Here is a 23510-nt window from a genome sequence, read left to right on the forward strand (position 1 = left end):
GTGAGATAAGGATGTGAGACATGATGGGTCATTGGCCTGAATTAGCAGGCTCTTCCTATGTTCTTAGGAGTCCCATAATGGAAGACTGTAGCAAATGAATAGTCAATTGCTCATAATGCTCAGTAATGGAGTACAGAGACCAAGGAGGGGAGGCTGACAAATAAAGGAAAGGAAACACACAGAGTGAATAAGGAGTGGGTACTTGTGAGACAGTGGTGCAGTGAGAGAGACCTGGGATCATCCTCACGGAAAGCGGATGAGGAAGTGAATTTGCTTCCAGACTGTACCATTTCAGGTTGCAAGTGGGGATTCACACAGTTGAGTGCTCCTCCACAGGAAGACAATTAACAATGAAATCCAGCATAGGAGCTCCCACCTAACAGAGTGCACCTATTTTTGCCTCCTAATATGCTGTTCATGAGAGCTAGGCCAGAGAAGAAAGTAATTATGGAACAAATAGAGAGGTTACAAATTGCGAAAGGCTCAGACACAGCTGTAGTGTTGCAAAGAGAGAAAGGAGAGCAGGGGATAATAATAATAATAATAATAATAATAATAATAATAATAATAATAATAATTTTATTATTTATACCCTAGATGGGTTTCCCCAGCCACTCTGAGCAGCTCCCAACAAAATATAAAAACATCATCAAAAGTCAAATGTTTAAAACTTCTCAATGCAGGAAGTGTTGAAATAGATAGAGGTATGGATTTAGATGATACAGATATAGACGATATATAGATACAAATATAAATATATACTTAGACTCACTTCAGAGCATAAGAATCTGCCTTCCAGTGGGTCAACCCATTGCTCCATCAAGCTCAGTATTGGCTACACTGACTGATAGCAGGTGTCCAGCATTGTAGAATGGCCTGTCCTACATGGAGATGCAAGGGACTGACTCTGGGACCTTCTACATTCTACTTGCTCTCCTCTGTACTGGGAATGAGATAATTCCCCTCTTTATGGTTCCTCTGCTTTGCGTTCCCCTGCTCCTAAATTCCAGTTTAAACAGGAGAACTGCTAAAATCATTCCCAGAATCTAAAGTATGCAGATTTGGCCAAAATTCTAGGAAGCTTCCACTCCTTTGGCCTCTTCCCTCGTCCCACCTACACTGCAAAACAACGAGAACATCACTGATAACAACCATGTATGTGGCTCCATCAGGATTCATTCTGTGCACACTCGCTTCCGCACGCAGGGAAAATTATCGTGCCAAAGGGATCTTGATGCAATTGTATGAAAAGAACTTCTCAAACTATACTGGAAAGAGCCCTCTTGTGTCGTCTTGCAAATGAACAATGTAATACAGCGTGCACTTTTTTGGGGAAAAACCAGGCATCTGCAATTAAGCACTCTATGTCAGCACAGCACAGCAATTAGATCTTTTAAACTTTTTCCTTTTTCTTTTTGCTTAAAAACCCTGAAAGGGGGGCTTGGCCAAATATGCATTTACTACAGGGCTGTTAGTACTTTATTATAATTCACGCTTTATTAAAGAGCACATTAAATATGCCATGGAACCATTTAATGTGTCTGCTGCAGATTTGGTTTATTGTGTTTTTATCATTGTGAATTAGTTTTATGAAAAGCAAATAGGCAAAATTTTGCATAATGCTGGACCTGAAATTTTAGCAATTATAGATGTCTTTTTTTTTTTACTGAACACTGAGCATGCCAGAATACAAAATAATTTTTTATTTTTTTAAGCAAACACTCACCTTTTATTAATGAAGGGTCTAATGGAAATGGAGAGAATACTTAGCTGGTGATCGCAAATGGATTTGCATTGGAGAATTTTAGATCCACACCTGCTGCACATTTCATCAGTTTGTGTGGTGTTTTTTTAAATAAGTAAGTAAGTAAGTAAGTAAGTAAGTAAATAAATAAATAAATAAATAAATAAATAAATTTAAACCAGTCCACACCTCTAGGTGGTTTCATTGTCTGGGCTAACTGGCTATTAACAGGCAATTAAAAGGCCCTAATCCACAGCTTTATGAACATCCTGGTGCATATGCAGATCTTCTGCAAAAGTAAGATTCCTTGCTCCCTGCAATGGAAAAGGAGATTCCATGCTCACACCTCTGTGGGCTTATGGGACTGCCTCCTTCCCCATCAATACCAGCCAGCATGGTCAATGTTCAGGGGCAGGGCCAGATTTAGTTTCGATGAGGCCCTAAGCTACTGAAGGTAATGGGTCCCTTTATATGTCCAACTGTTCTTTGTCAACAACAAATTGTCACTTTTTGTGTGTTGAATATAAGCTATATGGTAATTTAAGGACCTAATAGGTATCTAAAGCCATTTGCAGATAACAAAATATGTATTTTATCAAAGTAATTGTTACAACTAGTCCATACAGAATGTAGGCACCCTATATATAGAAATGAGCAAACCTGTGATATTTTAGGGAGCAGACTAGCAGGCTTACATACATCATAGAAGCCTACACAACACAAAAGGCTGTTGCTGTATGTAGGTTTTATTTTATTTGTTTTTTATCTTATATTTTGGAAATGTACACCTAGGTTTTTTTTTCCTTTAATTTTTTTGGGGGCCCCAAGAGAGTGGGGCCCTAAGATATAGCTTGTTTAGCTTATACGTAAATCTGGCACTGCTCAGGAGTGCTGGGAGTTGTAGTCCACAACCCCGGAAAGGGACTCTGTTGGATAGTTCTCTGCTCCCCATAGTTGCACCAGCCAATTAAAGAGGTGCAGTCAGGATATCTTACAGCAGTGGTTTTCAACTATATTTATAAAACACACAGTTTTCCTCAGAGGAGCCTGAGTTTGTTAAGGGTACTTGGTACTGTTGCTCTGTGGGAGATAAACTACAGTTTCCTGGGTATTTTTTGGGGGGGGGGGCATACAGTGGCGGAGAGCAGGCGGGGGCATGGCTGGCGTGCGTCCCGGGGGTGTGGTGCGCTGCTCCACAAGGGCGTGGCACATGTCCTGGGGGTGTGCTGTGCCACCCGCGGGAGCGTGGCGCACATCCTGGGGGCATGGCACGCCGCCTGCGGGGGGCGTGGCGCCCAGCATGGGGGGCCACCGCGATGGCACCCCACCGGGATCGTAGTGCGCTCCCCCATCCCCTCTTCCTCCACCAGTAGGGACATATGCTCTAAATGTATGAGGTGCATGAAACTCTAGTTTCCTGAGAGCAGCAACTCACAACTCAACTAAGAATCCACTAAATATTGACTTCACACGTGCTGCTCTGAAAGAAACATGAATTGTACAGGAAGTGGGTGCTTTCAGGCTGTGTTCAAGGAAGAAAGGTATGGCTTCATCAGTAAGGGTGGCATTAACCTTTCCCAAACCATTTCCATAACAAGATACCAAACCCATGGAGAACATAGCACACAGGATCAGTACCAGACTTCTGGGGGCTTATTGATGCTGCTGGGGCCCAGCCCCACAATACACAATCCTACCCCACACAATTCTTTTTTCCTGCTGCTGCCGCCACAGCAATGACAGCAGTACCACTCACTGTCCTCCCTACAGGGTCCCCAGAGAAACATTTTCGAGGTGAGGAGGCAGGAGGTGAAGCTTTTTAATATGATTTAAGATGGAGTTCCATCAACGGTGACTGTTCACCAGCTTAATTTACCCCAAATGTATTGTCCTAGCCTATAAGCTCTACGATTTTATAAACTTCATAAATCTAAAGGCCCATAAGGCACTGCATTCTGGGTAAATTAAGGTGATGGGTGCTGAGCTTGCCTCCCCTTCAAAAGCAGCAGCAGCAGCACCTACCCACTGCCCAAATGGCCATCTGGGGCCTGGTGAGGAAACTTTGCACAGCCAGGTTTGGCTGGTAATGGGCCTTTCTGAGACCCTGGGGTCATGGCGAGTGCCCAACCTGGTTGAACACTGGGACCAGGCCCGATTGCCCATGGTTCAGACCTATCAAACATGCTTCAACATGTAGTGGCGGTGACTGGGTCGGAAGCAGCACTATGCAAGGTTTGCCACAAGTCACAGAACCGATTGTTGATTGTCCTTAAATGGAAAGAAAAAGAAAAGAGCCATTTGCTGTCCGCACTCACCTGTTTCGGAAAGCAGCTTTGTCGCTTCTAGCACCTTCTCTGTGTAAACTCCAGCTTCGTAGTTTTCCATCTCGGCGTTAATGATATGGATGACCCTGGCTGCACGGCCTCGGATTGCCCCTGCGGTCCTGTCCAGCGTGTCAACATCTCCCTCTTGCAGCGCAATCACACATTTGTTGACGTCCTCCAGAATGTGGTTTTCTGCACGCACACAGATACACAAGACAGGTTTGCTGCGTGGCTCCTTTCAAAGAACGGTTTGATCTGTCTGTGCAGCAAGGCTGAGAGATGGATCACAAACAAAATCCTAATTTGTGGAAGCATCTAGGGTAGGTGGAGATGGAATGAGATGACTGAGACGGCCCCAGTGCCACCCAGTGAATCCTTGGGTGAACAAGGTTAAAGTCCAGGTAGCCTAAAGCTCAATATTTCGCTAAGAAGCTTGGAGTTGGGCTAGCAGAGCCAAAATTAAAATAAAAGAACGACATATGACAGACTTCTGTCATATGAGACAAATGTGGATCTCTCCACAAGGCAGATGCTCAATCCACTGGTTCATAGCTAGTCTAAAGGAAATCTGCTAGTAGTCACACTAGCAGTGCTGGTCACCATGACTCGCTCCCTAAGCACTGGCCTAGACTTCATTATTATAATCAGCACTGTTCATACCAGGAGAGATAAATGGGAGGAAGAAAAAAAACCCTGCAAATCCTCCTTAAAGAAAACCAAATCCTGTTCTCAGGGGAAATTATGCATTTCAATTTACTTATTTTGCATAAGCTTGTTCAGTTCGAATAGTCAACTGGATATTTGAGCTTTCATAAAATTTCAGGGTGTTTTTCCCTCCCCATTGTTGGCAAAGAATGGCAAACTTGTAGGACAGAAATAAGAATATTAACAACAGCAACAATAATAATGTTGCCAGATCCCTGCCCCCAAAGAGCATACAATATAAATGTCAGCAGTAACCAAGACAATAGAGGAAAGGAAGCTTCAACAGAGAGGAGGGAGAGGTAGTTTTCATTCATTCACTCATTCATTCATTCATTCATTCATTCCACACCTTTTTCATTGACAGGCTGAACAATGAGAGTCAAGGTAGTGTCATGCATGTAGGAGTCATTTCGGCTGAGTGTTGAAACTAAGCAGGCTGGCCAACAGCATGCCTTATTTACTTGACACATTTTATCCCACTCTTAAGATTTATTTACCTAGGACAACATATGAGTTCCGCATAACCCCAGTAGATAGTGCTGGTTTTGACCTATAAAGCTTTAAACTGTTAAGGACCGCAATACCTCAAGGACCACCTCTTTGCATAGGAACCTACCCAGACCCTGAGATCATCTTCTGAGGCCCTCCTTCATGTGTCTCCTCCTTGAGAGGTCCGGAGGCTGGCAATACAAGAACAGGGCCTTATCTGCAATGGCTTCCCATCTGTGGAATGCTCTCCCCAGGGAAGTTTGCCTGGCGCCTTCATTATACACCTTTAGGTGCCAGGCAAAAACATTCCTTTTTAACCAGGCCGTTGGTTGACCTGATTGACATCCTATACCCTTTTAAAATGTGGTTCTGTTTTGGGGGGTGCTATTGGGTTATTGTTCTTATTTTGATTTTATATATTGTGATTTTTTTCTGTAAACCACCCTGAGACCTCTATGTATAGGGCAGTATATAAAAACAAACAAACAAACAAATAGCTGTCGGTGGCTAGATTCCAGTTGTGGGTGGACTACCACAAACCCTCAGACTAACACCCTATATTCTTTTAAATGTGTTTGCAGGAAGGGGCGCGGGGAGGCGGGGGTTATTGCTTTGTTCTTGTTCTTGTTCTTATTATGCATTTGGTGTTTTTATCTTGTATCTTTACGGACCTGAGATCTGCAGATAAAGGGTGGTATATAAATTTAATAAAAATATATAAATAAAGATGCAGACATAAAGCTATTTCCCATTGAAACAAAGTTATGTATGTGTATGTATGTGTACACACACACACACACACACACACACACACACTTTTTAACTCCACTCAAGTTTCCCCCCCCCCCATAGACTTTGTAAAAAAAGACATGAAAAAAAAACTAACTGGGGGAGCTCTCCACCATCCTTTCTCTGCATCTGGCCTAACTGTGAAAAAGGCAAGAAAAACCAAAACTTTGTAATTCTAGTGGAAGAATGCAAATGAAGTAGATGCACAGCTATGCTGCAAGCCCTGTTTTACAGCTATTTGAAACCTCAATTGACAAAATGCATCTACATCCTGGAGATTGCAGGCACACAGTTGCAAAGTACATGGACTACTTTTTACGTATTTTCAAGGAACAAAACCTGCTAAGACATTTCCTCCTTTCCTTTGATCTTCTTGCAGCACATCTCCCAGAGGAAGAAGTGGCAATTGTTCATTTTGCATAACCACAAAGCTCTTTCCTCTATAAACCAAATGTTGCTGAACAGCTGATCGAAGCTCCTCTAGCCCCCACAGCCTCTGACTTAGGCAACCACAAGGACAGAGAGGCAAGAAACCAAACAGGGCACAGAAGTTGAGGTGCTTGACTATTTGCAGATGGTACCCTTCCACTATATACCACTGGGAAGCTTAGAAGTTTCTCATTTTCTTTTTAGCAGAGTGCACCCAAAATTCCATAGGAGATGAACTGGCTAGATAATGCAGTAACTGGCATAGTTCCTATCAGCAAAGAGTGCTTCAGACTGCCAAATGGCAGCTATATACTTGGAACCACTGGAGTAAAAAACAAGGTTCAAGGAGAACAGATGGGCCCAGAGAAGGTGAGTCTCTGTCCCTGACCTTGCTGATTTTGGGAGGCGTGTGCCAACAGCTGAAGCAATTCCAAAATGCCTGCTTGGTCCACAGTTGTCATTTGTGCACAAAATTTACCATTTGTCTTACAGCGTTAGTTGCTGGGCAACTTCCTCTGCAAACCATTCTGCTAGTTTTCAATGTGATTCTTGTGCTTTCCATAGCAATGCACAGCCAAAAGAGTTATGGGGGAAAATTAGAAATGTTTAAGGTGAGGTTTGAACATGTGGCTGCTGGAGCTCATTGCAACATTGACAGGCTCCTTCTCTCTTGGTCTGAATAAAGATTAGGGATGGCAAAAAGAGTAATAATAATAATAAATTTTAAATAATAATAATAAATTTTCTTTATACCCCACCCTCCCCGGCCAAGACCGGGCTCAGGTTGGCTAACGTCAGGTATAAAAACAATCGATTAAAATACAACTTAAAAACAGGATTAATATACAACTTAAAATGCAGCCTCATTTCAGTGAAGCCCAGATCAAAAACTGGGGGGAGAAAACGTCAAATCTTCACCAAGGCCAGCTATCCAGACTGATCCTATGTGGGCTAGAAAAGCCAGGGAAGTCCATCACAGAAGGAAAAGGAAAGAGGGGGAGGAGATCAGGCTGATTCTGAGCCAAAGGCCAGGCGGAACAACTCTGTCTTACAGGCCCAGCAGAAAGAAATCAGTTCCCACAGGGCCCTGGTCTCATGAGACAGAGTGTTCCACCAGGCTGGAGCCAGTGTTGAAAAGGCCCTGGCTCTGGTTGAGGCTAATCTGACTTCCTTAGGGCCTGGGACCTCTTAAGTGTTGCTATTTATGGACCTTAAGGTCCTCCGTGGACCTTACCAGGAGAGGCGGTCCCGTAGGTACAAGTACTTATCCCGTGTAATATTATGTGTTGCAGTTCGTGCGCTGGTTACTTCAAGGCTGGATTACTGCAATGCGCTCTACGTGGGGCATCCCTCATTCTGGATATGGAAGCTGCGGTTAGTGCAGAATGTTGTGGCATGACTACTGCCAGGAGTGAGGCTTTGTCAGCATCTAACTCAGGCACCCCCAAACTTGGCCCTCCAGATGTTTTGGGACTACAACTCCCATCATCCCTAGCTAACAGGACCAGTGGTCAGGGATGATGGGAACTAACTCCTGTACTTAGAGATCTGCAAGGGTTGCTGATTTCCTACCAGGCCAGGTTCAAGGTGTAACTATTAGTTTATCAAGTCCATAACAACTTGGGACCAGTTTACCTACAAAACTGCCTTACTCCACATGTGCCCACTTGACCACTTTGACCGGCACAATTGGCACAATACCCACAACACATCTGTAAGAACTTGATTGTTTAGTGTGGCGGTGGCTACACTTTGGAACTCCTTGCTTATTGAGATCAAGCAGGCGCTTTCACTGTACTCTTTTTGCCAACCTGCTAAAAACCATTCCTGTTCAGACAAGCCTACCCAGATGCTTAGAAAGTTGAGGTGCTCTTAATCTGTTTTGGTATTTTAGCTTTTGCAAATTTTAAAGTATTGTTGTGCATTTTTCTGGTTCTTGTTTTATCTTTTTGTAAACCACTTTGATGCTTTTGACAATCAAGTGGAGTATAAAACTTATGAAAATAATAATAATAATAATAATATAATAATAATAATAATAATAATAATAATAATAATAATAATTATTATTATTCATATAAAAAGCACTAGGTTGGACAAGTGTAGGATCCATCAATGGATCCATGTGTACTAGCTGCAATGGCTATGCTTTAACTCCACTGTCAGAGGCAGCTTGCTTCTGAATACCAGTCACTAGAAACCACAGGATGGGAAAGTGATTTCGCACTCAGATCCTGCTTGTGCACTTCTCATTAGGGCATCTTGTCAGCCACTATGAGACCAGATGGGCCTTTGGCTGGATTCCATCAGGGCTCTTCTTATATTATATACTTATGAAAGCCCATTTTCATTTTAATGGCTCATACTTTGCATCACCATTATAAAATATGGCCTCGTTCTTGATGGGCTGGCTCACATACTTAGATGGCAGCACCTGCCCTTTGGAACTGCCTCCCATTATATATCAAGAAAATGCAGTCTCTATTGCCCTGTTGAATATAATCCTTTTTAAACAAGCCTATAAGTTGAGATTTATATCCATGTTGGTATCTGTATTGGATTTGAATTGATTTTATACACATGCTGCTGTTTCAAATCGCTTTCTCTTTGTGTGTGTGTGTGTGTGTGTGTTGTATTGTTCTTATATATGCAATTGTTCCTTTTTAGGTTTTTCATAGTTTCATTGTATTGAAAAATCACTTAGAGATGCCCTAAGGGAAGTGATTCATGCTTTGATAAAGCTTGGCTTGGCTTATGAAGACTCATCCTGGAACAATTCCACCTGTTCATTTAATGGATGGTGTTTGGATGGTGTTACCTGAGACAGAGAGGAAATCATCCACAGAAGTGATGTCGTCAACGGCCTCAGTGAGAACCCGCACTTGCTTCTCCCACTGGTCTTTGAAGACGTCCATGTTGTCCTGGGCCACTTTGCTCTGGGGCCTGGCAGCCAATGTCAGGGCTGCGTTTATCACCTATGAGTCAAAATTGGTTCTTATGAGCAATGACAAAGAGAGAGAGAGAGAGAGAGAGAGAGAGAGAGAGAGACCCTTCTCAAGGGAAAAAAAGAACAATTTGATTAAAGACTACATTAAAAGCCCAGCTGTGTGCTTCGTTCATTAAGCGAGGCTCAGTATACAAATGCATTTTTCGCTATTTGGGCAAGGCAATCAACAATATAATGGAAGGCACAAGACTCTAAGCTTTGTACCGGGTGTTTTTCTATGTCAAGCACCTTATACTCTTTACTACTGCAGAAGGCTTCCAAGTATATACACGCACAGACATATTTTTCATGCACAAATATGGCTTACCTGTGGACACAGACTATCAATCTGGGTTGCTGCCATGCGGACTAATTTTACACCTTCTTCGTTATTGGAAATTGAACAGGCCAAATTGGCAACCTGCAATAAAAGCCAGCAAAAATAAAAATAAAAAATGGGTTTGCTGGCAATATGTAGAATTCCCCCCTCTCTCTTTTTTATTTGTACGGAAAAATGCCCAGGAACAAAGAAATTGCATGTTAAGGGTATTAGCTTCTTGTGAGCCTTCATCAATCTTGGTCAGAAACCTCCCAAAGTGAAAGTAAGGCCTAAAGGGGGGCAGAAAGTTCACCTTACCAAATCTATCTTTGTTCCTGGCTGAAAGGACAAACTGCTGAATGGACATGATGCGGTACATATAACCAGAAAGATCCCCTATGCCTTGAGGTCCCTTAGGTAGGTAGGAATGGCCGAATCTGTCAATTTCAGGTTTCTCATTTTCTCAACCTTATCTTTAGTTCTCCACATTTATGTATCACTTTTGACTTTTTAAAAAAAGTTCTCATGAAATTTCCTCCATAAGTGCAAATTCATCCCCCTAGAGACATTTTTGCAAAGCATGTTCCCCTGATATAATTCATCTTTGCATGCTATTTTCTTTTTTAAAAAATCCACTCTACACTAGCATGAACATTTCCGTACACATTGCGTGGCTGGAGAACTGCTCTGCAAAATTTGGAGAAGTGTGCATTTTGAAGGATGGCTGTGTTTCGACTAACATATTGTTCCCAAAAGGGTGAATTAGGTAGATTCAACTTTAAATGTGAACTGAATCAAATTTCTCCCCCATCCCTGTCCTAAGCACAGGGAGCTTTGCACTGAAAAAGAATTGGAAGTTCTGGTGCATTGGAAATGGTTACTTGGTGTTTTTGTACTGTCAAGAAAAGACATCCACGAATCACTTCCTCTTCGGCAAACTAAACTCTGGCTATTTCCAACGTTAAGACCTCTGAAGCTGCTATATAGACTGCCTCTTGACCTGTAGCTTGTGAATAGCTCTCTGAAAAAAATTCTCAGGAGATTGTCTATTTATCAGAAGAATTATTCATGCTTGAACTCCCTCTGCCTCTCCTACGCTTTTATTAACAATAAATGCAAACATGTTATCTGGCCCTGGTTCAAATCCCATAAATATCCCATGTTGCTAATCTCTAATGCTAATTTTGGATAGAGAACTGTGTCACACAGAATCATGGCAAATGATGTGGATCAAGCCAATGGTCCATTCAATCCAGTATCCTGTTCTCACAGTGGCAGACCTGTGGAAAACTTGCAAGCAGCACCCAATCACAACAGCAGGTTCCCAGAAACTGGTTTTCAGAAGGTATTGTCTCTGACCAATGAGATAGAGCACAGCCATCATGGCTAGTAGCCACTGGCAGCCTTATCCTTCATGATTTTGTTATCCACTGTTATTAAGGCTGTGGTTTTCAAGAAACACTCTGTCAACATCTACAGAAGCAAGAACTTCTCTCCCTCCAGATAGCACCCCCCCACACACAATAAAGTAAAATAAAATATGTACAACACTTAAGCTTTAAGAAGTTTAGAAGAGGAACTCCTGGCCTGAAAACTTTTTAATGTTAATCAAACAAATAAGCAAAGCAAGTTGAGTGGCAGATGTGAAAAATGAAGCTAGATCTGGCTTGAGTATCTGAAAAGCTTATCGACTCCAAATTCTAATTCTCTATTAAAACCCAAAAATGTGTTTAATAAATATTCTGCTTGGGTATTATTTATTGTGCCCAGAGGCAAAGCTACCAGTTGGAAATGATTCATGAATGAGTTCAAATGCCTCTGTTCCTCTTTTGCCATTCCTTTGGTCTCCCCTCGTGGCATTAATCTGTTCCCGTTTCCAACGCACAGCACCATATAAGCCCAGATCCATCTGTTCAAGTAGCATTCCCCCCTCCAGCTATCCCAATTTCACTCCACTGTTATCAAGGACGCAACTTGCATGCATTGCCATGTCAAGACCTATGGAAGCAACAGCCATTCAAGGCGCCAAGAAAAGCCTTCCAGACACATCTCGGCCCAGCTCTTGATTGAAACGTGAGGGATCTTGTTTTTATTTCAAAGGGAGACAAATGAATTGGCCTTTTCACTAACAGCCCTGCAGCGCCCACGTCAGAAATGCTCCGTTAAGATGACAGGCTCCAGCTGATTTGCTGTGTTTGCTCGTCAGCTGCTGCTTTGCATACATCAAACGATACCCCTAATCTTCATTAAAAAGCCCCCAAAAGCTACAGCAAACAGTAATTAGGATGCAAAGGCAGGGCTAGGGATTCAGATCCTTCAACTTAAAAGACATAGTGCAGGATTAGGGGCCTTAAACACTAGAAAGGAACATTAAAGTTCAGATGGGCGGGCGAGACAGAGACATGTGCTTCTCCTATTACAAAATAAGCCATCTTTCAAGCTTCCTTTCCCCTTTTATGATCATCAAGATGAAAGCACTGTCCTAAGGCTCCAAAAGCACTATATATCTAACCTGTTCTCGAGTCCACTGAATATCACCTGAAAGCCACTTTAATGGCACCATAATAGGGTACCTTGAAATGGCAACAGAACCATCAAGCTGGTGGCAGGCTAAGAAAAGAGAAGCCTTTTCAATGCATCACTAGTGGGTCATCTTGGACTCTTTCTTTGTATGGGGGGGGGGGGAATCACATGCTGAATACAGTAATGCTTAGGTCTGACTTTAAGTGCTGTCCTGCTTTTTAGAAGCAACAATTCATCAATTTTCACCAAGCTAGGCTGCAGATTGAGTCAAGAGAGCCTTCCCCAACCTTGTGTTCTCTAGTTGTTTTCGACTGCAGCTACAGTTGGCCCCAGCCTGTTGGAAGCTATAGTCCAAAACAGCTGGAGGGCACCAGGTTGGGTAAGGCTGTTTTAAGATATTAAAATGCAGGCGGCGGGGAGGATGGCTGTGAGGCAAGGCACACTGATAACTGTTTATGACACTCATGATACGCCAGTGTGGTGTAATGGTTAATAGCAGTGGACTTGTAATCTGGTGAACCGGGTTTGATTCCCCGCTCCTCCACATGCAGCTGCTGGGTGACCTTGGGCTAGTCACTCTTCTCTGAAGTTTCTCAGCCCCACTCACCTCACAGAGTGTTTGTTGTGGGAGAGGAAGGGAAAGGAGATTGTTAGCCGCTTTGAGACTCCTTAGGGACTCCTACGCTTTTATTAACAATAAATGCAAACATGTTATCTGGCCCTGGACATCGGACATCAGGAATCACAAGACAGAGAAACCAGTAGGAGAACACTTCAATCTCCCAGGACATTCTATACAAGATCTCAAAGTAGCTGTTTTACTACAAAGGAATTTCAGAAATAGACTGGAAAGAGAAGCTGCTGAATTACAACTTATCACCAAACTTAAAACCATGGAGAAACCTGGCCTGAACAAAGACCTTGGATTCTTATCTCATTATACATGACAAAGCCATTTTTCACCTTTTCACCCCTTGCTTCTTCCTGTAAGACCTATTGCAGTCGTTAAGAGTCGTCAACAGGCTCATCACAGCTATCTGCCAATCACCCATTCCCACCAGCCTTCTGAGTAATACCCCTCCCCACCTTCTCACTATATAGAAGGGTCTGGAAACTTCTGTTTCAGTGTATCTGAAGAAGTGTGCATGCACACGAAAGCTCATACCAAGAACTGACTTAGTTGGTCTTTAAGGTGCTACTGGAAGGAATTTTTTTTCCAAGCCAAATTCCTCAAAAGCAAAAAGTGAATTGGGGAGGCAGGGTGCAGGCTAAACCAGACTTATCTTGGGTTTCATCTTGAGTGGAGGGCAAGGCAAAACTGGGAGGGAACAATCCAGAATAAATTCTCCTTCTTGCTCAGCCCAGCGAGCAAGACTGTTGAACATGTAAATGGTGTCCTCTGTCTGGTGAGAACAGGGACTTGCCTCATTTTGGAGAAGTTTAGCCTTTGATAATTCTCCAGGTGAGCACAGCTGGACACACCATCTCCTACCTCTCAATTTGGCAGCAAGTAATTCTGCATTGAGTTTGGAGAGACCTGTTCATTCTACTTTTAAAATGTTGGGCCCACAACAAAAGGGGTGGGGTGGTGATTAGTGGCGGACTTTGGGCTTTTAAATTTCAGTGGCCCCTTGTGCGATGCCAAAATTTGACACACACCCTGCCTCCCACACTCCGTTCTAAATCCTTATTTTGGTGCCCCCTGTGGCACCCTCTCAGCTCTGCACCCAGTCCAGTGCAGGTGAACCATTCACTCTCACTTAAATCTGCCTCTGGTGGAATTGTAAAAGGACTGAGTGTGTCACACAAGCCTTTCACTCTCTTGCTCCCCTTCCCCATACTGGTCCATCTTCCATGCCACTTCTCTGCTGTTTTCCTCATTTTAATGCTTTCTCTTCCTCTTTGCTTGTCAAGCTTCTCCTGACATTTCCTGCTTTCTATCGCCCTGCTCCTTTACAGCCCTCCCACACTCATGTGCTTGTTCACCTCTTCCCCCTTGTCTATTGTCATCCCTGTCTCTGTCGACCCCACCTCCCTCGCTCTGACTTCTCAGTTCCTCCTACCAGCTGCATCTGGTTCTGCCCTCATCGCTCTCGTTCACCCCTTCCCTGCCCCCTCGCCTCCTACTCTGTTTTATCCTGTCTTCATCCCACCTCCTTCCTCCTCTAAGCTGCCTGTGCTCCATCCCCTCCATCTCTTCCTTTCCCCTATTTCCCTTATATTTTCTGGTACTTCCTGCTTCCTCCTCTGATCAAATGCAGATAGTGGCTTTGTGCAGTCTGCTGTGGATTCATGTGACAAGAGACCAGGGTTATTTATGCAAGTGATGCATGCATAGTGCTTTTTAAGAGTTTGGAGAGAATCTGCCCTCTTTGCTATTCCTTCCTTCCTCCCTCCCTTCCTTTTGCTAATATTGGTGTTCCATTTGGACTGCTTCAGGGTGGGCATGCACCCTTAAACATTACTATTATAGGAAAGCATGTCCCATAGTGCAACCCATTCACTGTGTCTGCTGTCCTCATTCTAGATGAGTGCAGTTGAATACACAACTAGTCCATAGCCACTTAGGTACAGATTTCCAGCAGGTTTGGGATTTGCTTATCTCATTTTAGAAATTCAATACAGTGGTAGCTCGGGTTACATACGCTTCAGGTTACATATGCTTCAGGTTACAGACTCTGCTAACCCAGAAATAGTACCTCGGGTTAAGAACTTTGCTTCAGGATGAGAACAGAAATTGTGCTCCAACGGCGTGGCGGCAGTGGGAGGGCCCATTAGCTAAAGTGGTGCTTCAGGTTAAGAACAATTTCAGGTTAAGAACGGACCTCCAGAACGAATTAAGTACTTAACCCGAGGTACCACTGTATCCTGCTCCACTTCTCCACATGGTGATCTGTAGCACCTATAATTGGAGATTCCATTTTATATGAAAGCAACAGATGGACGAGTTAACCATAGCTCATTTCGGAATGACTCATAAATAAGTCAAACCATTTCCCCCAAAAATGGAACATGGCCCTGTTTTATTTCTGAAACAGTCTGAAATAGATGCCACTAGGCACCATTTGAGAGTCAGGGATCACTTATCACTCCATTGAAATACCAGGGGACAACAAAAGAGGTTTAAAGGTGTTCTAAAGGCAAATCTAAACAAATATAGTATAGTAGTATAAGCGCTGATAACTTGGAAACACTGCCTGCGAGTATTTGGAGAACAGCCTTTACCAAAGGTGTTGAGGACTTAGAAGAAGCATGAACTCAGGATGAAAAGGAGAAACAAGCTAAGAGGAAGGCACATTTGGCAAACTCTCACTGTGATCAACTCCCACCTGGAAACCTATGTCCCAACTGTGGAAGGACATGTGGATCCAGAATTAGCCTCCAAAGTCACTTACGGACTCACTGTTAAGACTGTGTTCATGGAAGACAATCTTACTCACCTATGAGTGATCACCAAAGAAGAAGATCACTCCATCAAATTCAGGTTACATGCACAAGTACACATTTATCTGGCAAAATGTCTCGTTGAACTTAATAGGATAGGATTGTGCTGTAGGTGGAATAACTTTGATGAATCTGTATGAGCAAAAAACCCTGTTGTGGCGGAATCCATCCCAATGCAAAGGACTCTCTTGCCCCCAGAATCCTCAGTGGAAAGGTGAGTGTTACCTACCCACCAGCCTGCAAGCCTTATGATCTTTGCATCTTATTTGAGGTGTGCATTATGAGATCCCAAAGCTTTTATCTGAGCCAAAGGCCAGAAAGTTCCACTGACATCTTTCCTCCTACAAACATATGAAGGGTTTTGAGTGGACTAAGGAACACCCCTCCCTTGCCTGCCAAATGCCACCCCAACATTATACACAGACCCTGCCCCTGCCAACAGGGACAGATGGGGAAATAGTGTTGGAAGCGACAGGGAGAAATTAAGGTGATTGATTTATTTTCTAAGGCACACAGATAAACACTTTTTACTTCCTGATGGTGCACATTTATGCTCCTTCCATTCGCAGAAGAAAAATTTATTACGCCTATCTGACAGAATTCCTTCTGCGAAGGTCAGAGATAAATGGGCACATCCATCTCCTTTTACCTGTCTTCCCCCAAATTGAGGGTTCTTTTTCAATGTTCAATCTGAGAGTGGAGTAAAGGGGGATGCTGGTTTTGTTTTGTTTTTTACCTCCACTCCATCATCAGTTCTACCTGTTTATTTATTTTTCATATTGGAAAGAAAGCACTGAACAAACAGTGCAATGAGAAATAAGCAAGGAACAAGAGATGTTTAACTGTCCCCAATGTTGAAGGGGGCAAATCTGCAAGCCCACCTCCCACACAAAGAACACAGTGCTTGCGAATGGGCACAAAATCTTCCCAGATATGTTGATGTGCCTTCAACTTTCCTATGAAGTCATGACCAATTATCTGCAGCGCACACTGTGACAGGACAAAGCAAAGATTAACTCCGTGCCAAACAGAGGCAAGATTTTAATAACACAGCTTCTGTGTTGTTGTTCTTTTCAGTGGATGGGAGATGATTTGAATCATTGCATGGTTGGCATTATTTAATCAATCTGTTTATTTCCATTTACAGCCACTGCAATATACTAGATAGAGTGCTGGGGCTGGGGCAACCTGTGGGTTCTCTTGGACTGGATTGGAGGGTCCATGGCCTGAGATATGTCTGCATGCTTCCCAGTGAGTAGACAGGAATGCACACTAGGCACAGAAGGAGGTAATTGAATGCCTAAATATAAAGCACATATCGGCATTTTTACCGACTGTCCTACTACTAGACATTTACATACTCACATACCTCCAGGCAAGAAAGAGATACTATCACAGTTCAAGGCGGGGTTGGCCCACCTATGAGGCAGAGTGAGGCAATCGCCTCAGGCAGCAAGCTGGGGACATCTAGGCCCTGAGAAATGACCTGCTCACTGCCTCCTGCACTTGTTGCCCATTTCTTTGATGAAAATAGAGACACCTTATTTTTTTATTATTATTATTATTATTATTATTATTATTATTATTATTATTATTTATTTATTTAATTAATTATACCCAGCCCATCTGACTGGGCTGCCACAGCCAATATGGGTGGCTTCCAACAAATATTAAAACATAATAAAACATTAGACATTAAAAACTTCCCTATATGGGCTGCCTTCTAAAGGTTGTATATTCAGGTAGGTAGCCATGTTGGTTTGACACAGTCAAAATAAATAAAAAAAATGTCCAGTGGCACCTTAGAGACCAAGTAAATTTGTTCTGGGTATAAGCTTTTGTGTGCATGCACACTTCTTTAGAATGCACACAAAAACTTATACCCAGAACAAACTTACTTGGTCTCTAAGGGGCTACTGGACAAATATATATGGTTGTATAGTTACTTGTCAACTTGACTTAGAAGTCACATAACTTCATACCTGCCAACATTTCTCCAATGAAAATAGGGATATCCTAAGGGAAGGTGGGACAATCTGGGATCAAATCAAAAACTGGAATGACTTTTGTAAATCCAGGACTGTCCCTGGAAAATAGGGACAGTTGGATGGTCTGCCACTGCCTTCAGCATGCCAGGGCTTCCCTGGGCAATCTCCAGTTGCCTCAGGCGGTGGCAGCGGTCATCATTTTCCATTTTGCCTCAGGTGGCAAAGCATACTGGGTTGACCCTGGTTCAAGGGCATACTATGGTCAGGTAAAATCACTTGTTTTAGCGATGAACAGGGCTAGTGGTGTGTCTGACCTATGGGGAATCCCAAGGGCCAGACAGAGAGATCTGGAGGGGTGCATTTAGCCCCCAGGTTTGAGGTTTCTATATCCCTGGTGTACAGGATATACACCCTACACTGCAGGAAGATATTCAGAGTTACTGGATCCAGTGCTTCGGAGTCACTGGGCAGGCTTGATTGACCCTTTTGCATGAGGGGAAGACAACATTAGTGCTTTGGACTACAGGTCCAGTAAGCCTCATCAAGTATGGTCAGACATGATGGGAGTCCACCACATCTCAAAAGTAGAACATTGGTGAGCCCTGCCCTACGTGATTGCCGGTGGGATGAAGAAGCACCACCACCGTAACTGGGAATTAAACACACACACCATTGACTTGAATAGATGCAACTTACATGAGGTCCATAAATGCACTTAAAACGAGGAGCCCAGCTGCAGAGCCATTTTGGGTGCTGCCATAAAGAAGGCTGATCGCCGAAGAATTGATGCTTTTGAATTATGGTGCTGGAGGAGACTCTTGAGAGTCCCATGGACTGCAAGAAGATCAAACCTATCCATTCTGAAGGAAATCAGCCCGGAGTGCTCACTGGAAGGACAGATCCTGAAGCTGAAGCTCCAATACTTTGGCCACCTCATGAGAAGAGAAGACTCCCTGGAAAAGACCCTGATGTTGGGGAAAATTGAGGGCACAAGGAGAAGGGGACGACAGAGGCCGAGATGGTTGGACAGTGTTCTCGAAGCTATCAGCATGAGTTTGACCAAACTGCGGGAGACAGTGGAAGACAGGAGTGCCTGGCATGCTCTGGTCCATGGGGTCACGAAGAGTTGGACACGACTAAATAACTAAACAAACAAGATTGCAGAAATGAGAATGGCTGCCTTTGTGAAGGTCCACATAGTCTTCATCACGATGCAAGCCCCACCAACCGGCACACACATGGCTCCACATTTCTGATCCAGGCCTAAGAGCTACTTTGGGTTTGCTATTTGACCTTCCAAACCACAGGATGAAAGGTATACCCCAAGGTCCAATGAAGGATTATTTGTTTTCCCTCTTGTAGATAAGGAACGGCAAAGTGAGTGTTGCTCAGACCAACCTTTGCTTGTTTATTTTTCCAAATGGCATGATGCAAACAGAATTATTGCTGTAACTTCAGAAGTTCTGCATCACTGAATACAGAAACCGGGGGGGGGGGGGAATCCCAGCTATCCAGCTGAGATCTGATAGTGGTATAGGAAGATTCTGGAGCACACAGCCAACAGATTCAGCTTCCCTCTTAAAGATTCTTCTTAGAGTTAAGACTCACCATGTAAGCTTGAAATAAGAGTTTTTATTCCTCTAATACTTCAGCAACACCACCACAATGAAAAAATGTTGCTTTTTTATTTTTTAAAGGTGCAGGCAGGGGAGGGGAGACAGACAAATCTACAACACAGTGGGGGGGGGGGAATAGAACAATTTGTTGTAGACTTTGGCTATTGCAACATTAATCACTGAATGCACTGAATACATATCTCTAAATTATGGGATGTCTAAATTAAAGTCTGCATTTTTCTGGGTTTTGGCTACAGTTTAATCTTTATTAGAGAGCTAACGGAACTGTACAAATTTTCAGCTGAGCAGTATACCAAACCATATGGCCTATCTGATTAAGGACTGCTACGGGGATAATATCCCTGATTAGGCCTCACATATTATCCCAGTCCTCAGAGATTTGCAGTTTAACTCATGAAAGCAGATTACCTTTTCCAAAGAAGCATTATTAGCTCGTAAATACATAAGACCGTTTGTGCATAATTGTGCTGCCTTTCTCTCCATTTCAAAGCCCTCTGATTAGATGGCTTCTCTTGCAGTGCTTAAACAAGCAAACAAGAAATTAAAAATATTTCAGGCCGACTAAACGCAATTTTCGTAATGATTTTCTAATAAGCATAACTTAAAAGAAATATTTTCAGCAACCCACTCTTGTGCAGCACAAAACAGGAAAGAAAACACTAATTGGTTTTTTATTATTATTAAAAAATGCATAAGTTTCCAAATGGGGCTCTAGATTAAAGAAAAAGATGATCTGCTAAAACATGAATTTAGCTGTTGATGTCTGAATGCTCTTGATAATTTTACTACAAGAGCTAATCCCAACCTAGCATTTCTCCTTCAGAGAAGAATATCTCTGAAGCGCCAAAGCTCAGTGGTTTAGCATCTGTCTTGAGTGCAGAAGGTCTATGGTTCAATACCTATTATCCCAGGAACAGCTGGAAATGTCCCCTGCCTGAAACCCTGGAGAGTTGCTGCCAATCAATGTAGACCAAGTATGTAGCACCTGTGGTCCTCCAGATGTTGTTGAATTGCAGCTCCCACCATCCCTGGCCATTGACCATGCTTGCTAGGGCCAAATGTTCTCTGCCCCTGGTGGAGACAATACTAAGCTAAATGGATCAATTGTCTGACTCCGTATAAGGCAGCTCACTAAGTTCCTATTTGTGGAAGGATACCAGGTCATTTCTTCATTGCATTAAATGAGAACTACACTGCGGCTGCATTCTATTTAAATCTGAAAAAATGGCACTTGCTGCCCTCTATAGCAGGCAAGAGCAGATGGAAGATTTCCATTCCGTTTTGGCTAGCTGAAGGTTTGCTGTTTGTGAGTGCAAGAGCGGGCGCTGGCTTGCATTTTCTTGCCAAACCGCTGGGGAACGAAGGCCCAACTCTTCAGTCTAATCCTCAATTTTAATTCCAGCAGGGATGGAACACCTTGGACTGAAGCTTACACATAACTATTTGCTCTTGCATTCCTAACACAACAGCTGTGATTTTAATGAGGATTTCAAAAATATCCTTTCCCTGTTTTCCATTGCTCTGTATCTTGTATTTGCTTCCTTGCAAAGAAAAGTGACACAGCAAACCCAAACTTTCACGTCTGCAAAAGGGGATATGCAATTTTCTTCATGGTAAGGAGGCCATCATTTTATCTGTGATGGGGGAAGTGGGTGGTTTTCTCATTGCAACCAAAACAGCACCCCCAAAGCACAAGAGTGTTGGTGGAGTGTAAGCTCTCAGGTAGCCATTTCCCACAAGAAATGCATCTCTTGGGGGACTTTTTGGTGAATTTCACAATGCTCAAGGCGATTGCTCAAACACAGTTTTAAGGAGGACTATGGCAGATTCCAGATTATTGAGTCCTGGCTAAACCATATTTAGTCATTTAACAGAGAACCATAGTTTCCAGTTTAGTACCCATTTGTGAGTAGTGCTTGAATTTCAGGGAAATTGTGTCTTAGAGATTTCTCAGTCTGGTGGTGTTACCTTGGAGCCTGATGTAAAACACATCTGGCAAAATTTGAGCATATTAGAACACTTGAATCCTTGGACAATGGTAACACTAAGGTTCTGGATCTAAAGGAGAAAGAGAAAAATAACAGACTGGAAAGGGAAAGAGGCTTTATGTCTATGAAAAGTAGGCATTGGGACTTAGCAATGGTTTAATGAACTATATTTGCATGGACTTTAACCCTTTGATGTGTTTTATTAATGTATCTGAAACTTTGTGGTTAGAATAAGGAGGATGTACTCTGCTCTCAAATTGTCTGAACAAATGCACTGTACAGAGTGTGTTTACTTGAAAAGAGAGCTTTTCATAGCCTCTGATATTTGAAGGCATATGACCTAATAGGTTCTGGAGCCAAGTAGGTGGTTATGACCTCTGATAGCACTGTCGTCTCTCTCTCTCTCTCTCTCTCTCTCTCTCTCTCTCTCTCTCTCTCTGTGTGTGTCATCCAAAAGGAAACAGTTTGTGTGACTCAGAAGTTTCCCACCTTTGTTGCCTGTCAAAAAATAAAGAAGAGGGCACACAGAGGACACACAGTCAACAAGGACTTTTACCAACAAGAGGCCTAGAGAGAAAAGGCCACACAGCAGATTGCTGCTTGCAACACTGAACTGAAATTGAAGGCACATTGCCTCAGAGGACTTTCTAGTATGGCAAGCCAGGAGGGACAATACATTGCAGAGAAGGCATGGTCATCCAGGCGGGAAAACTAAGGAGGAACTCTCCCCGCCCATCAGCAAAATAAAAAACCTGCTGTGATGGGATAATGAGCTGCTTGTGCGTAAAGCTTAGTCCCTCAGGGTCTGGCTAGTCAGCCAACCTCTGTCTCTAACAGAGCCCCTTAAGCATGGCTCCGTCAGTCGCTGGTAGAATCCGACAGTGGGCGTCTACGGAATTTACTCCAACATAAAAGCTCCTTGACGGAAACGCGTCGTCTGGATTCTCGGCGCGACAGTTTCCGGCGAGGAGTGGGAGTGCCTATGGGAGGACCTGAAACTCCTCCGCTGTTACTGCTGGAAGAGTCCCTGAGCCATTCTTCCGTCTCTCTCTCTTTAAGATTTCCCGTTTCCCCCCTACTGGTGCCTTCCTCCGCTGCTGACTCTCTCCTGCCTTCTGAGAGCCTCTCCACCTCCTGTCTTTCCGATGGCAGTTCCCTGACATCCACCTCCCCTCCAGGGCCCCCTTCACCCCCTCCCGCCCCCTTTCCTGCTGGCGGTGAGGGTGGAAAACCCCGGAAAGAACACTCCTCCTCATCAGAAGATTTGAACACTTCTCTCCACTGCCCCCCTTCTCTTCTCTCTGTGTTCTCTTCCTCGTCAGAGTCTACTCCCTCTTCCTGCCCTGATTCTGGGAACCCTTCAAACTCCTCTTCCTCATCGGTTGTGCCAAAGTGATCCCTCCTGAACCTTCCCACGGGCTGAGGTTTCCTTGGAAACCGTTGATGAAACGTTTCTATTAAAATCTCGTCATTGACCTCCTCTGCCCATGTGTTTTCCGACTCCGCTTCCCCTTCCCATTCTACCAAATACTCCACCTGATTCCCTCTCCACCTGGAATCAATGATTCCTGCCACATGTGTGTTGCGTTCCCTTTCTTCTATGACTGGTGTTTGAGTGACCTCTCCATCACGTTCCCCCCACACTCGCCCCTCTCGGTATGGCGACAGTAGAGACCTGTGAAATACTGGATGCAGTTTCATGTGGTTGGGCAATCTGAGTTTGAATGCCACCGGATTGACCTGTTGTATGACCTCAAAGGGTCCCAGCCATTTGGGTTTTAATTTCTTACACCCTCCCTTGAACGGCAGTCCTTGGGTGGATAGCCACACCCTGTCCCCCACCCTTATGGTTTCACCTTCCCTTCGGCTTCTGTCTGCTTGCCTTTTGTATTCTTCCTTGGCCCTCTCTAAGTTAAGTTGGAGTTGCCGGTGGATCGCTTCCATCTCTTCAACAAAGTGTTCTGCAGCCGGTACACTCCACCTCTCCCCTCCTTCTCCTGGAAATGCCCTGGGATGACACCCATAGTTTGCCAGGAAGGGACTTATCCCTGTGGACACATTCTCCGCGTTGTTGTAGGCAAATTCTGCCAGGGCCAACTTATCTACCCAATCATTTTCTCTGTCACTTACATAACACCTCAGGTA

At 43.6% G+C, this 23510-nt stretch overlaps 1 protein-coding gene across 5 annotated transcripts in view; it reads right to left on the reverse strand.

The window, feature by feature from the left end:
* Window positions 1-23510, reverse strand: part of CTNNA2 (catenin alpha 2) — a 542805-nt gene that overhangs the window by 74929 nt on the left and 444366 nt on the right. For all 5 annotated transcript variants that reach the window (XM_083756416.1, XM_083756414.1, XM_083756415.1 and 2 more), the window contains 3 exons: window positions 9795-9887; window positions 9299-9455; window positions 4060-4260 (listed from right to left, as the gene is read on the reverse strand). In XM_083756416.1, coding sequence (XP_083612542.1) covers window positions 4060-4260; window positions 9299-9455; window positions 9795-9887 — 451 coding nt within the window. The remainder of the gene's footprint in view (window positions 1-4059; window positions 4261-9298; window positions 9456-9794; window positions 9888-23510) is intronic.

The sequence above is a fragment of the Podarcis gaigeae genome, assembly GCF_964106915.1.
Source record: "Podarcis gaigeae genome assembly, chromosome: 9".
In the NCBI taxonomy this organism is placed as follows: domain Eukaryota; kingdom Metazoa; phylum Chordata; class Lepidosauria; order Squamata; family Lacertidae; genus Podarcis; species Podarcis gaigeae.